The sequence below is a fragment of the Aotus nancymaae genome, unplaced genomic scaffold (genome assembly GCF_030222135.1).
Source record: "Aotus nancymaae isolate 86718 unplaced genomic scaffold, 86718_ANA_hifiasm-v0.15.2.pri h1tg000141l, whole genome shotgun sequence".
In the NCBI taxonomy this organism is placed as follows: domain Eukaryota; kingdom Metazoa; phylum Chordata; class Mammalia; order Primates; family Aotidae; genus Aotus; species Aotus nancymaae.
The window spans coordinates 921,094-935,779 of NW_026988556.1; the positions used below are offsets into that span (position 1 = coordinate 921,094).

The 14,686-nt window shown below is 54.9% G+C and overlaps 1 protein-coding gene and 1 pseudogene across 1 annotated transcript in view; both read right to left on the reverse strand.

Moving 5' to 3' along the window:
• Positions 1–4,125, reverse strand: part of LOC135272879 (rho guanine nucleotide exchange factor 11-like) — a 50,623-nt gene extending 46,498 nt beyond the window's left edge. Inside the window, 3 exon segments of the mRNA XM_064371592.1 lie at positions 2,274–2,365; positions 3,857–3,889; positions 4,121–4,125. Coding sequence (XP_064227662.1) covers positions 2,274–2,365; positions 3,857–3,889; positions 4,121–4,125 — 130 coding nt within the window.
• The window catches only part of LOC135272880 (GTP-binding protein 4-like), a 691,440-nt pseudogene that overhangs the window by 609,037 nt on the left and 67,717 nt on the right, over positions 1–14,686 (reverse strand).

Below are 14,686 nucleotides of genomic sequence, written 5' to 3' on the forward strand. Positions count from 1 at the left end.
GTCTCTGGACAGGGGTAGGTGCCGGGGGCCTGGGTCTCTGGACAGGGGTAGGTGCTGGGGGGCCTGGGTCTCTGGACAGGGGTAGGTGCCGGGGTCCAGGGCCTTTGGAAAGGGGCAGGTGCAAAACCTGTATAGTTTGTATTCCAAATAAGAAACTACCTGTAGAAACTAGGTAGACATGTCTACCTATAGAAAATATCTGTAGACATGCCTCCTTCGGGGGTTGGCAAGACTTGTATACTTTGTATTCCAAATAAGAAACTACCCTTCTCTGAGGTGCTAAAGTGCTTGTCTCTCACGTACATGTTTTGCCTTTTGGTGTGTCTGGGTGAGACTGGTCAAAGAAGTGGCAGGACCAAGTCTAGCCATCCTCCTGCAGACTAATGTTACCAGTAAGGAGCCTCCCAGGATTGAAGCCCAAGTGAGCCTAGAAGTTACACGTCAAGTGACATCTAATGAATGCAGCAGGTGGTAGAGCAATGCTTGACTTTCTTAGAGAGCTGGATAACTCATGCAAGGTGACTTAGGAATGGTCTCCTGGCAAATCCAGGGAAGGATACACGACAAAAAAAAAGGATACATGTCATGTAGGCTCAAAAAGATATTCTGGGGGTTCACATCATTAAAGATGAGAATTACTGTTTCATTTCTTAAAAAGAAAAAAAAACATAAAAGCTGTTTACAGCTTCTGCCTTCCTTTTTTTTTAATAGAGTCTTGCCTTGTAGCCCAAGCTGGAGTGCAAAGGCGTGATCTCAGTTCATTGCAGACTCCATCTTCTGGGCTCAAGTAATCCTCCCAACTCAACCTCCCAAGTAGCTATGGGACTACAGGTGCATGCCACCTCACCTGGCTAATTAAAAAAAAAATTTTTTTTTTTTCGTAGAGATCAGTCCTAACTGTGTTGAGATCACAGGTGCGTGCCACCATGCCTGGCTAATTTTTTGTATTTTTGGTAGAGACAGGGTTTTGCCGTGTTGCCCAGGCTGGTCTCAAACGCCTGAGCCCAAGTGATCCTCCCACCTTGGCCTCCCAAAGTGCTGGGATTACAGGTGCGAGCCACTGCACTGGCCTCTACTTGTTTTTGTTCTCTTCTGATCCCTCCCTCTACTAAGTGGGCTCTGTATTTCGCACTTCAAAGCAGGCTTTTTTCTTTAGGAAGCCTTTCCTCTACTCCTTGACTTGTATCCCCCCTTTTTTTTTTTTAAATACAGAGTTAAGAAAACAAAAAGAAACAGAGGCTCTGACTATCAAATGTCTCCATTCCTGTGAGTAGGTCCCGGGGTGCATAGTAGACACTGTGCGTATGTATGGTATGTGTGATTGTATCGTGTACCGATTAAAGTGTGGGTTCTAGGGTTAAAACAGAACTGGTTTCAGGTCCTGATTCTGTCCCCAATAAGCTTGTAAACTTGCACATACTTCTTAACCTCTGTGCCTCAGCTTCCTCATTTGCAAAATAAAGATAATAAAACCTAGCTTCTACAGTTGGTGTATGGAGGGAATTTCTATAAAACCCATTAATACAATAGCTAGTTACCTAGTACACATCATGTGCTTAACATAAAATCTAAGTTGCTTTACATTTGGAGTACACAGGTCTGTTTGTATGAGTGCATACCTCTGCATTCATGTGCTTTTTTTTTTTTTTTTTGAGACAGAGTCTTGCTCTGTCACCAGGCTGGAGTGCAGTGGCGTGATCTCGGCTCACTGCAACCTCTGCTCCTGGGTTCAAGCAGTTCTCCTGCCTCAGCCTCCTGAGTAGCTGGGACTACAGGCAGGTGCTACCATGCCTGTCTAAGTTTTGTGTTTTTAGTAGAGACAGGGTTTCACCATGTTGGCCAGGCTGGTCTCCTGATCTCAAGTGATCTGCCTGCCTTGGCCTCCCAAAGTGCTGGAATCATAGGTGTGAGCCACCATGACCGGCCATGTGATTTTTTTTAAACAGATGGAGTATCACTATGTTGCCCAGTCTGGAGTACAGTGGCTATTCATAGGCGTGATCCCACTACTGATTGGCGTAGGTGTTTTGACCTGCTCCATTTCTGACCTGGGCCAATTCATGTCTCCTTAGGTAACTTCATAGTCCCCTACTCCTGGAAGGTCATCATACTGATGGTGAATTTAGTACAGACACCTGACTGGCATAGCACACTACAGCCCAGAGCTCTTGGGCTCAAGTGATCCTCCCATCAGCCTCCCAAGTAGCTGGGAAGATAGGCATGTGTGCCACCATGCCTGGCTGTGTCTGTGTGTTAATGCCCAAGGAGGTTACCTGTTGTTTCAGAGGCATCCGAGGGCTGGCGATGGTGGGAAGGGGACCTGCACTCAGGTGCAGAATCTCCCAGAGGAGACGGGCTTCTTAATCTGGAGGAGTAAGAAAAGCACGTCAGTGAGCTGGGCAGGGAGGGACCATCCTTGTAGTAGATGAAGGCTCTGTTGAAAGGGGCCCTGGGTCTTGGATAATGAGAGACCCACCCACCCACCCTGTAACCCAATCTGGCAGGACATTAGCCATGTGTACATCACTGGCAACACCACCTATCTGGCATCCTGGACTGGCAGGGGAAGCATGATCTCTTTAATACCCAGCAAGCTGTGAAGGGAAATAACCCTTCCTGGAGTCAGGCGACAAAGAGAGAATAGCAAGAAGGGGATGTGCACACGTACACAAGCTTGTTGGGTCTTACCAGGCTGCAATGGGGCTGATGGAACAGAACGGAGCAGCAGAGAAAATGAATGCAAGGAAAAGACAGGAAAAAACCAGCCAGTTAGTGTTAGGCGATATTTGCACAGGAGGGGGAGACTGGAGGGAAGGACGAGGTGGGTCAAACACGTACAGAGGCCTGCACGAGCGCAGCAGGGACAAGCTCCCCATTTAGCTTCACCTCTTTGTCCCTCAAAGTTCCACCTCTCCATAACAGTGATCTCCAGGAGGGTAAGTGGACATGAGCACAAGCCCGCTGGGTAACTGGCAACTTGCACACTTTCTAGAAAAGAGGGTAGAGCAATGGCCCAAGCCTCTGAAAATTCCATTTATCCTTTGGGTACCATGGGGGAACAGGAATGTGGTCTGTTTGGTGGTAGTATTCCAACCCCATATTCAGCTGCGTTCCCTCAGCCACCGTGACGCACCTTGCTTAGAAACTATGAAAGACCCCAAACCTCCAAATGGTACAGATCACCAAAGGTTTCTCTGCTTGACCTCCTTTAACTAGGACCCTCCCCGGAATAGAAGAAATTTCAGTCATTGCTGTGGCACTCCTTTTTGGAAAAGTGTCCAAGTTGCAAGTTCCTGAATCAACAGTTGCTGCCCCTCAGAAAGGGGCGATTCCTATCCTACCTAGAGCAAATGACTAAGCAGAAGGCTACTCGTGGAAGCACTGCCAGTGATGCAAAACACTGGAAATAATCTAAATGTTCACAATGAGTGACTGGTTAAATAAAGTACAGTAATACAATGACACAGAACTCAGTCACAGAAAAGAATGAAGAGGCTCTTTATACACGATAGAGAATGATCTCCATGATATGTTACTGAGTGAAATAAACAAAATGTACAATTTTTTTTGACAGTTAAAAAAAGTGAGTAAAAGGGAGAATACAATTATGTGTTCATATATGTTTAAATATTTGTTTACATATGCAAAAATGTCTAAAATATCTCTGGAAAAATTCAAAGGAAACATATAACATGACAGTCTCTAAGGAGAGAAAGTGGGTGGCTAGGGCACAGGAATGGAACTGCAGGCTTTCGTGATATTCTATGGTACTTTTTAAGTTTGGAACCATGAGAGGGTACAAGTATCTTATAAAGGAGGGGGTCTTTGTCCCCTCTGACAGTGGCACCCCTCTTACCTGGACAGGTGAGACTGCTTTTTACTGGCTGACCTTTGGATCAGAGAGAGGAGGACATCAAGGAGGAAGAGAGTGCACGGCTCAGGAGATAGCGATGCAGGACAGGAGGAAGAAAGAGAAAGGAAAACAAAGCATGACATAAACCAGACAAGACACAAGAGATGGTTGGTTCAAAAGAAAAACCACAACAGAGCCAAGAGTGACCCAGGGGAGACACCTGGCCACAACACAGTCATGACCTTACTAACAGGCAAATTTACCCACGTCATTTTGCCACTTAAAACTTTTTAGAACCTCCCCACTGAAGTCGGGGAACAGTCATCTGTCTTCAGCTAGGCCATTTGCCACAGCATCTAACAGGAAGGATAATGCCTGATGCCCGTGGAAGCACCGTTTGATGTTTTCCACAGCTGCCAATATCTATCCTTCCCGCAGCTCAAATACCCAACTGAAAATGCTGTACAGGCAAAGCTGGATGGTCTGTGAAAGCAGAGAGGGTCTTGCTGGGCATCCCCAGTGCCTGACGCAGTAGGGGCTCACTCCTAATCTTGGTCCCTGCGCTTGACTGTCCTCCCCAAGGATCCTTCCCACTGGAAAATTCAGAACCTGGGATCAGTTTGAGGAAATGTTTTCTCCCTCTTAACCCAAAACTCTTTATTAACATTATGTATATTTGATTTTGACATTTACTATAAGCTTTGACATTTATCTAGTGTATGACTCTTCTGGCCTTTAATTTTGAAATCACAAAAACATCCTGTAAACCCACCATCCTTAGAGATCTATAGGAGACGGGATTTATTTGCATCTATGTCAGAGGTAAGCAGAAATGGGCTAAGCAAGGTTTCCCAGATGGGGAGCTTACATTAATCTTACGAAACAACCAGTCTGCTCCAAGGTATTCACAATCCACTGAAGCAATTCGCAGCAGAGTAGAGCCACTAACAAGTTTTGAAATAGACAGTGAACAAGAGCTCTGAAGAGTCAGTTGGGATCATAGATGTCAACAAGACAGTGACTATGGAAACGGAATGCCAGCACTGGCATCATTCTGGGAACTTACATCATTTGAGGAAGTTGCATCATTCCAGGAAGTTGCAGATCCTCAGGCCCCAACCTCAGCTCAAACACACAGAGTCAGAACATTTGGGATGGGGCCCACAGACCTATATTTTAACAAGTTCTCCAACTGATTCTAAAGGATTCTAAAGGTTGAGCACCTCTAGATAACACATTCCTACCTTGAAAAAAATTAAAGTCCTACTGACAGGACCACGAGCTACATTTGTTTTTCCTTTCTGCTGAAACTTCATGAAAGAACAGACTAGCCTGTGTCCATCACCATTTCCTCACCTCCTGTTCTGACTTGGATCTGCTGCAAACTGGCTCCTGCCCTTGCTCCTGCCCAGATATCACTCACCGAGGTCATGCACATCCTCCTAGTTACTAACAGGAGGGGGCGCTGTGTGAGAAGCAGCAAGCCTGCCGGGGAGGTGCTCCAGGGTCCCCCAGGCAGTGAGTGCACTGTGGGCCCCCAGGGCAGATCAGGGGCCCAGGAGTAGTCTGATTTCACCCACTCGAGGGGTATGCGCAGTGTTGGGGCGCAGTGCTGCTGTGGCTGGAAGGGGTTTGGGGAGCACGGGCCGGTTCAGGTGCCCCAGCCCCTCAGGGACAAAGGCTCAGATGGGAACAAGCCTGGAGGCTCTGGGTTCCTGGTCTGGCCTGTGTGCCCTTCTCAGGGGCAAAGAATGGTTAGGCCAAACCCTTCCTCTTCTGGCCAGGATGCCCACCGATCTGTCCCCTCCCTGGGCCACCCACTGGTCTCCCCTGACCCCACCCTGGCTTCCAGCCCCTGGGCTGACCAGCTGATGCCTCCTCCACACTCAGGCCCTACCCTGAGGACATTTGGGAAAACAGAACCTACCCACCCCTCTAGCCAGCTAACCTCCCAGCCAGCCAGAAGGGGGCGGGGATTAGAGCCAGCCCCTCCTCATGCTCCTCTTCCTCCTCCAGTCCATCTGAAAGCCCCCCAGGTGAACTGTATCCCTTAGTTGTCTGGGAGGAGGTGACAGGGGCAGCACCTGGGTGGTTGGGGTGACAGGAATGGGGGAAGGACCTTTTCTAGTCCCCACAACTGCTCAAGCTACACGGCACCTCCTCCTTGGGCCTTAACCCCAGTCCTTCCTGCAGCAGGGGTCGTCCACACCACCCCGCCCTCGGCTCTGGGAACAGGTCCAGGGCAGGCGGATGCCTGGGGAGTCCCTGTGTGGCTCAGGAGATGAGGCTCACCCAGGGACAAGGGTGATCAGCCTGGCATCAGACGGACTGAGCTGCGGTCCAGTCCGAGCACAGGGGCCCCAGGCCAGGGCCAGAGCTGAGGGTCCGGGAAGAGGGGAACGTGGAGGTGGAGAGATGAGGCAGAGACGGGTGGAGGGAGGGCTCAGGGTCCTGCCCACGGCCTTGGCTGCCAACCACGAGGAGGGAGAGGTGGGGAGAAGGTTAGCTGGAGCCAGGTAGAGCGAGCCCTGGAGTGGGCACTGGGCCTGGGAAGATGGCTGGAGCAGGGCAGGGTGGGAGGGGACAGTTTGAGGACGCTGGGAGAAGGGATGACTCCAGGACTGGGGACGTGTATGGGTGATGTGAGTGGAGCGCTGGGACGCTCTGGGGAGCGTATCTAGGGCACTCCTGACCCTGGCCTCTCCCCTGCAGAGGGGGCCGCAGTGTCTGCTATAGAGACAAGCCGCCAGAAAGAGGCTTCTGGTCATGGCCCTTTCCTATGCTCCCCACTGCATTCGGGATGATGGGAGGACGAAGCCACCCCTGTCATGCTGCCTGCTGTCCCTTATCCTAGTCAGGCTCTGTTTCCTGTTTTCAGGCTTCATATCCCGAATGCTGGGATCCCCCGCCAACATTCCCTGGTCCCCTCGCCCCCAGGCCCCAGGGCTGAGCTGTGGGCAGGTCTCACCTGGTGAGTTACTTGGGGACTGTGGATGGATGGGAGGAAGCACAGAAGAGGCTAGAGGCTGAGATTCAGCCGGAGGCAGGCGTGATGGGGTATGGTGGCTGGGTTGCACTGGAGAGGGGCGCGATGGGGTATGGTGGCTGGGCTGCACTGGAGGGGGGCGTGATGGGGTATGGTGGCTGGGCTGCACTGGAGGAAGGCGCGATGGGGTATGGTGGCTGGGCTGCACTGGATGGGGGCGCGATGGGGTATGGTGGCTGGGCTGCACTGGAGGGGGGGCGTGATGGGGTATGGTGGCTGGGCTGCACTGGAGGGGGGGCGCGATGGGGTATGGTGGATGGGCTGCACTGGATGGGGACGCGATGGGGTATGGTGGCTGGGCTGCACTGGAGGGGTGGGTAGACGCTGGCACTGGGAGGAGGGGTGGGCCAGCCTCCTGGATGAAAGGCTGCTGGCAGGTTAAAGATGGAGGAAGAGCATGACGTTGAGATGGAGTTAAGTTAGGAGCCTAGACCTGGAGGGAAGGAGGGGCTGCCTTCCTTGGGGCTGAGAGGGGCTGTGGGGGCCCTGGGAGTGTGTGAGTGTGTGGTGTGGCATGGGGCCAGCATTCCAGACATACTCAGGAGAATAAGGGGCCAGCAACCGTGACCTTTCTCTCTTCTCAGAAAAATTATAAGCAGATGTGGGCGCCTCGGGGAGTGTAGAGCAAGGAGCCAGAGCGAGTTTTGGAAACACAGAACACAGAGCCTGAAGCCGGCTGCGGGGGTGGGCGCTGTGGGAGCTCAGCCTCTCCTGAGCTCAGGAGCTGAGGGAGCAGAGCTGTATGAAGTCCTGGGAGCCAGGGGTGGTGGGCATGGAGAGGACCACATTTCCAAATGGCTGACAGCAAGTGAGGGAGGCGGGAGCTTTTCCTTAAATGCAGGGTCACCAGGTTGACGACCTCCTCAGGCGATGGCCCCTAGAGCTGGGTGTAGTGTGCTGGCTGAGGTGTCACTACTGACTGCGGGAGGCGGGGACTGGCCTTGGGTTGTAGTGTTTGCTAGTTTCTCTGGTGTAAATAACCCCCATGCCGGATTCCAAGCTACTCATGTGACGTCACTGAACACGTTGCTAGGAAGAGATGTGTACCATTGGCTCTTTGAGCCTGCATGAGCTGGCTCCAGGACACCACTGGTTGGGAGGTCACCTAGACCTAGCCCCATTCCCACCACATAGAACAGGAAACCCCTGACAGTATTGCATCAGGCTGGTTTTGGCTTCTGCCTGCATACATCCAGTGATGGGGAGCTCACCACCTGAGGTAGCCAATTCCATTCCTGAGCTGCTCTGACTTGGAAAGTTCTTCCTCTGACTGAGCCCAAGGCTGCATCCCTCATTACTTCCCCTCACTGCTTCTGGTCTCACACCTTGGTACAAATATCACAGTGCCCTGGGAAGGGCCTGGCTGGGGGCTGGGGATTCACAGATGAAAGGCACTGGGTCCCAGCCTCTGGAAGTCATGGCCAGGGAGCAGGCACTGGAACATTGGGAGGGGGAGGGTGAATGGTTCTGGGACCCCCAGAAGCAATGAGTGGGGTTGTCTGCCATTGAGGGTCAGGAAGAGGAGGAGAGAAGGGGCGACACCTGGGTTAGACCTTGAAAGATGAGAACTCCAGGTGAATGAAACGTGAGGGTAATTCATGAGCAAAGACCGGAGGCATGGAAGTGACTGCGGTCCAGGAGTGAGGTGGGGAACTGGAGCCCAGAGCAAGGGGCCACAGGACATGGGGCTGCAGTCTGGTCTCTTCTGCAGGCCCACGGCTCAGATCTCTGCAGACAGGTCCTCCAGGCTGCTCACTGCAGCGCCCCTGCCCACTCTGTGCCGGCCCTGGGGCAGGCCTCTGCAATGTCACCGCCTCTGCGCCCTTTCCTTCTGCAGGCCCTGGGCCTGGGGCTGGCTGGAACTCTCAACCCCAGTGATCCCAACACCTGCAGCTTCTGGGAAAGGTGAGAGGGCCCCTGCTGCGCCTTGAGGGCACCAAGCCCTAGCTCCCGGTTGTCCCTACTGTCCCTATGTGGGTCCTCTCCTTTACCTCCTTCCTTCTCTCCAGCCTCTCCTCTCCAGCCTGTTTCTCTGTTTCTGCTCTCTCTACTTCTCTTTATGGGTTGCTGCTGACTGCAGCACTGTCTCTGACGTTGTCTCAGTCTCTGTCCTGTCTCTGATCCATCCTTTCTCTTGTCCCCATCCCTTAGTCCTTTTGGGAGGCCAGCTTCAGAACAGAGTGCAGAGTGGGAGCCATTCATGGTGGAACAAGCAGAGGGGCTGGCCCAGGGGGAGCAAAGGGAACAGGGCAGGGACACAAGACCCAGGGCAGAATATAGCCGGAAATGACCTAGCCCATCTCTGCCAGCTGGGCCCAGAATTTGGTTCTCACTCACCTTTCCCACGCAGGGTGGGTAGTGTGGGGAGAGAAAAACGGAAGGCCCTGGTCCAATCGAGTGGGAAGGGGGCTCTGACGGAGGGAATCCCAGGAACCTTCCAGCTCTGGGAGAAGCCCTTCAGACTTGAGAGTGGGGGACAGGATGGGGGTCCCATCCTAGGCTTGGGGAGCCAGCCCCATTGTTGGGCTGTGGATTCCCCACTGTGGCCAAGCCCTCATGGCCGTTCCCCCTGTGTCGCTCAGGCCTCTCCCTGACCTCCGCCCTGACTCTGTTCCCTGTCTTGCAGCTTCACCACCACCAGCAAGGAGTCCCACTCCCACCCCTTCAGTCTGCTCCCCTCGGAGCCCTGCGAGCACCCCTGGGAGGGCGCCCATACTTGCCCCCAGCCCACATGAGTGCTTGTCATCCTCCATGGTTGGGTGGGCTGCCTAAATCGCTGCCTCGGCCTGGTCCCTGGCCCTCTGTCCCTGGTCGCTTCTCACAAACTCTGAGGAAACTCCTGGCTTCTCAGGACTCATTCTGCGTGGCCTGTGTGGGGTTCGTGTGTGTGTGGATGTATGTATGTATGTGTGTTTAGGGTGTTACAGTATGTGCCTGTGTGAGGGAGGCAAGAAGGAAATGCTCTTTCTTTTTTTAATAGACAAGGTCTCACTCTGTCACCCAGGCTGGAGTGCAGTGGCAAGATGGTAGCTCACTGCAACCTCAAACAGGGAATGCATTTTCTTTCTTTTTTTTTTTAAGGCAGAGTCTTGCTCTGTCGCCCAGGCTAGAGTGGAGTGGCACGATGTCGACTCACCGAAACCTCCACCTCCCTAGTTCGAGGAATTCTCCTGCCTCAGCCTCCCAAGGAACTGGGATCACAGGTGCCTGCCACTGCCCCTGGCTAATTTTTGTATTTTTAGTAGAGACAGGGTTTCACCATCTTGGCCAGGCTGGTCTCAAACTCCTGACCTGGTGATCTACCTGCCTTGGCCCCGCAAAGTGCTGGAATTGCAGGCATGAGCCACCAGGCCTGGCCAGGGGGCCTGGGTCTCTGGACAGAGGTAGATGCCAGGGGGCCTGGGTCTCTGGAAGGGGCAGGTGCCAGTGGGCCTGGGTCTCTGGATGGGTGTAGGTGTCAGGGGGCCTGGGTCTCTGGACAGGGGTAGGTGCCGGGGGGCCTGGGCCTGGGTAGGTGCCGGGGTCCAGGGTCTCTGGACAGGGGCAGGTGCCAGCGGCCTGGGTCTCTGAACGGAGGTAGGTGCCGGGGTCCAGGGCCTCTGGACAGGGGTAGGTTCTGGGGAGTTGTGACTGAGCGCCTCCTTCCCTCCCGCACCTGCAGGCTGACCATGGCAGTGTCAGGTCCTGGGTTCCACGCTACTGGGGCCAGTGTCCAGGGTTGCCACTGCTGCTAACCCATGCTATGTGCAGGCCTCTGGGCAGCTGATCCCAGAGCAGAGACTGTAAGGGCTGGTTCCAGACAGCCTGAAGGTCACCTAGTGCACTAGGCAAAGGGCCCATTCTTTTTGGCCCATGCCAGGAGTGAGGTTCGCAGGCTCTGCACCACCCACATGGGGAGACAGGTGGCGGGGGCACTCCCTCACCTGCTCCACACAAAGCTCAGGTTGTCAGGAGTCAGCTCTCGATCCAGCATGCTCTAGTCTCATGCTTGGACAGCCCAGAGCACAGGGGCCCACTCAGTCCTTGGGGCCCCCAAGTCCATATCTTGTGCCAGGCAGGCACAGAGCCACAGAGCCTCAGCAGCTTCATCTGTGACTGGACTAAACTGGGCTGCCCTCCTCATCTTGACCGTCTGCCCGAGTGGGCACAGCATCCAGAAAGAAGCTTGCAGAGCACATGGCACTTGGCTCCTTTGCTGCCATCCCGGCCTGCACAGCTGTCCTGGAGCTCCAAGAGGCTGGTGACTCTGTGCAGCTGCACACGGTGACCAGCAGCACAGAACCAGAGGCCAGACGCCACCGTGGCCATAAGGAGGCGGTGAAGCCACAGCTGCAGGAGGGCAGGAAGTGGCGCTCAGCCCCATTCCAGTGGCTGCACAGTGTACAGACCCGTGGCCCATCACTCAGGGAGCCACCACAGAGGAGCAGATCCTAGGGAGGGAGGAGGGTATTCCACGAACCTCAAGCCTCACTCAGGTCTGGGACCTGCACTCCCACCCTCTGCCGTGGACTCAACAGCAGCTGCCACCTGCACAAGCTGCGGCAGAAGAGGTGGCAACCCCAGCTCTGCCTGCCGTAACCAGCAGCGGGGGACCCGGGGACCGAGGCCACCTCAGAGGCTGCCACCTGGCCACCTCGGCACCCGTCCCTGCCCTAGTGGCAGCCAGCCACTTCCTACCTCTCTGACGCTCTGCAGTCTCCGTCGCTGCCACCCACCACAGCGAGGCAAGCCGTGGTGCCACAGGCTCCAGCCTCCAGCATGAAGCAGACAGTTCTTCCTTCTCCTGGCATGGAGCAGCCGGGTGGGCAAAGCCAGAAAAGCCTAGAACGGGACACAGACAGTGGTAGCATTAGATTTGCAGGCCACTGGGTGCCATGGGGTAGTCTCAGTCAAGGCACTCACACCCACCCTCCAAAGTCCATGGCAGCTCTTTTTGTCCCAAACTGGCTAGGGAGTGGAGACTGGAGACACCATGGTGTCTGGGCTTCCCGCTCCACAGGAACCACTGGGACCACCCAGGCTGTGCTCAGGAAGCAGAAGCAGCAGAACCTCAGCCCCAGCCAGCCCTCCTCACCAAAGTGCTAGTTCCCATTCCTGAGACCTCCACCCACAGGGACCTATCACCCCATGGTGTCTGCTACTGCATGCCTGGGCATTCCTGGCAGTCTCTGCAACACAGAATGTGAGGGCTCAGGCCTCGGAACAATGATGGGTCTGGGTGCCCTGCTGTGATCAGGATTTTCAGAGACACGTGAAAATCCTGCCCGCCATGCAGTGGGAGATGGCCCTTTAGAGTTTAGAGTCCGGGGAGAGGAGGACCACACTTCTCTCAGAGACCACAGCTGTCACTGAAACCTCCATCGCCTGCCAACGGCAGTGCAGCTTCTGACAGAGCCCCTAACCCGCTGCCACTGCAGTGTAGCCCCAGGATAGTGCCAACACCCCAGATCCCACCACTGGCAGTGTAGCACGTGATGGCAGCCCCTAACCTGCCCCTGCCTTAGACACCGCAGCACTCGATGGCACCTGCAGACCACCCCCCTGCCATGGGCAGCACAGCCCGGGACAGCGCCCCAACCAACTCCCTGCGATGGGCAGTGTAACCACAGATAGAGTCCCCCACCACAGGCAGTGATGCCCCTATATGGCACCCAAACCATCCCCCACTGCAGGCACTGCAACCCTGAATAGTGAGTGCCCTAACCCACTCCCCGTAGGGAACAGTGCAGGCTCCCGCCTCCAGCATGGGCCGTGGGCATCCTCCTTCTCCTCTAAGCCCATTGGGAGCAGGTGGGCCCACGTACCCAGAAGAGTCTGAAACAGTGAGACAAACATGTACACAAAAAACACTACACAAAGAAGCAGAAGAATCCAATCTAGAACCTGACCAGACAATTCTGCAGACGTAAAATCAAACAACAGATAAGAGATTAGGTCCTCACAATGAACAATTCATTAGGAAACTGCAATTTGCCAGGCAAGGTGGCTCACGCCTGTAATCCCAGCACTTTGGGAGGCCTAGTTGGGCGGATTACCTGAGGTCAGGAGTTTGAAACCAGACTGACCAATATGGTGAAACCCCATCTCTACTAAAAATACAAATATTAGCCTGGCATCATCATGGTGGGTGTCTGTAGTCCCAGCTACTCAGGAGGCTGAGACAGGAGAATTGCCTGAACACAGGAGGTGAAGGTTGCAGTGAACGAAGATTGTGGCACTGCACTCCAGCCTAAGCGACAGAACCAGACTCAGTCTCTTAAAAGAAGTAGAAATGCGGGTGTGGTTTTAGAAAAGGGGGACTCATACACTGTAGGTGGAAACGAAAATTAGGATACCCCAGTTCAGAGGACCATGGGGCTCGGAGGGACCCAGATCCCGGGCTTCACCATGGCTCAGGGCCTGTGCACTCCTAGATGCTGGATGCAGGTCAGACACAGGCATAGCCTTCTTGGCAGGGTTGTGGACGCTGCCACGGCCAGGACCCCACAACCGCGCCCACGTGGATGACTGGGGCCCAAACGCCCACAAAGAAGTCAGGACGGGAGGCCAGGCACAGTGGCTCACACCTGTAATCCCAGCACTTTGGGAGGCCGAGGCGGGTGGATCACGAGGTCAAGAGATCGAGACCAACCTGGTCAACATGGTGAAATCCCGTCTCTACTAAAAATACAAAAGAATTAGCTAGGCACGGAGGTGCATGCCTGTAATCCCAGCTACTCTGGAGGCTGAGGCAGGAGAATTGCCTGAACCCAGGAGGGGGAGGTTGCAGTGAGCCGAGATCGTGCCATTGCACTCCAGCCTGGGTAACAAGAGCAAAACTCTGTCTCAAAAAAAAGAAAAAAAAAAAAGTCAGGACTGGAAAGCAGGGAACCGCGGAGAAGGAGCAGGATGGCCTGGAGGGTTCCTGGTGGGGTACGAGTCCCCGCCACTTACCGCAGAGACCTGCCTCCTCCTCCACTATCACGTGGAAGCCGCCACGGCTTCTCCGAAGAAACTTCTGTGGCCGCGCCGCCGCCTCTTCTCCCTCAGACCGGGCCGCCGCCTCTTCTCCCTCCGGCCGCGCCTCCGCTTCATCTCTCTCCGGCCACGCCGCTGCTGCTTCTCCCTCCGGCCGCGCCTCCGCTTCATCTCTCTCCGGCCGCGCAGCCGCCTCTTCTCCCTCCGGCCGCACCGCCGCCTCTTCTCCCTCGGACCGGGCCGCCGCTTCTTCGCCCTCGGACCGCGCCACTGCTCCTGCCGGATCCTCGCAGGAAGCACAGTCTCGGCTTCCGTAGGGCACGCACATCGGCAGCGTCCCTCCCGTCAAGCTGAAGCACCACCCTCTCTTAAAGGGGCCGTGGCTTGGCCTGGCCAGAACCGCCTAGGGTTGCAGCACAGGCTGACACTCTGCCCAGCCCCAGGAGTGAACTAAAGGCCTCCTGTCTCTCATCCTCCCTGGCTCTAGACCCATCGAGGTGGCAGGAGTGGAGCCTTGTGACCACAGCCCCGAGATCAGCTCCCTTTGCCTAGGGAGCGTCCGGAATCTGCCCCTGCTTCCTCTGGACCTCAGCTTCAAAATCTGCCAAGGAAGCGGCCTGGAGGGAGCTCTGGGCTCCCTCAAGCTCGGCACCTCAGGATCCAGAGTGGGCTCTCTTGCCCCTCCACAGAGGGGACCCAGAGAACCATGGAAAACTGCAGGCTGGAGACACAGTCCCGAGGGCAGCAGGGCCTCCTCGGCCTCACTGTCCGCATCCGTCCTGTGGGAGCCCGGGGGTCTTGCTGGAGCCCGGGGGCCTTTCTAGGGCCCA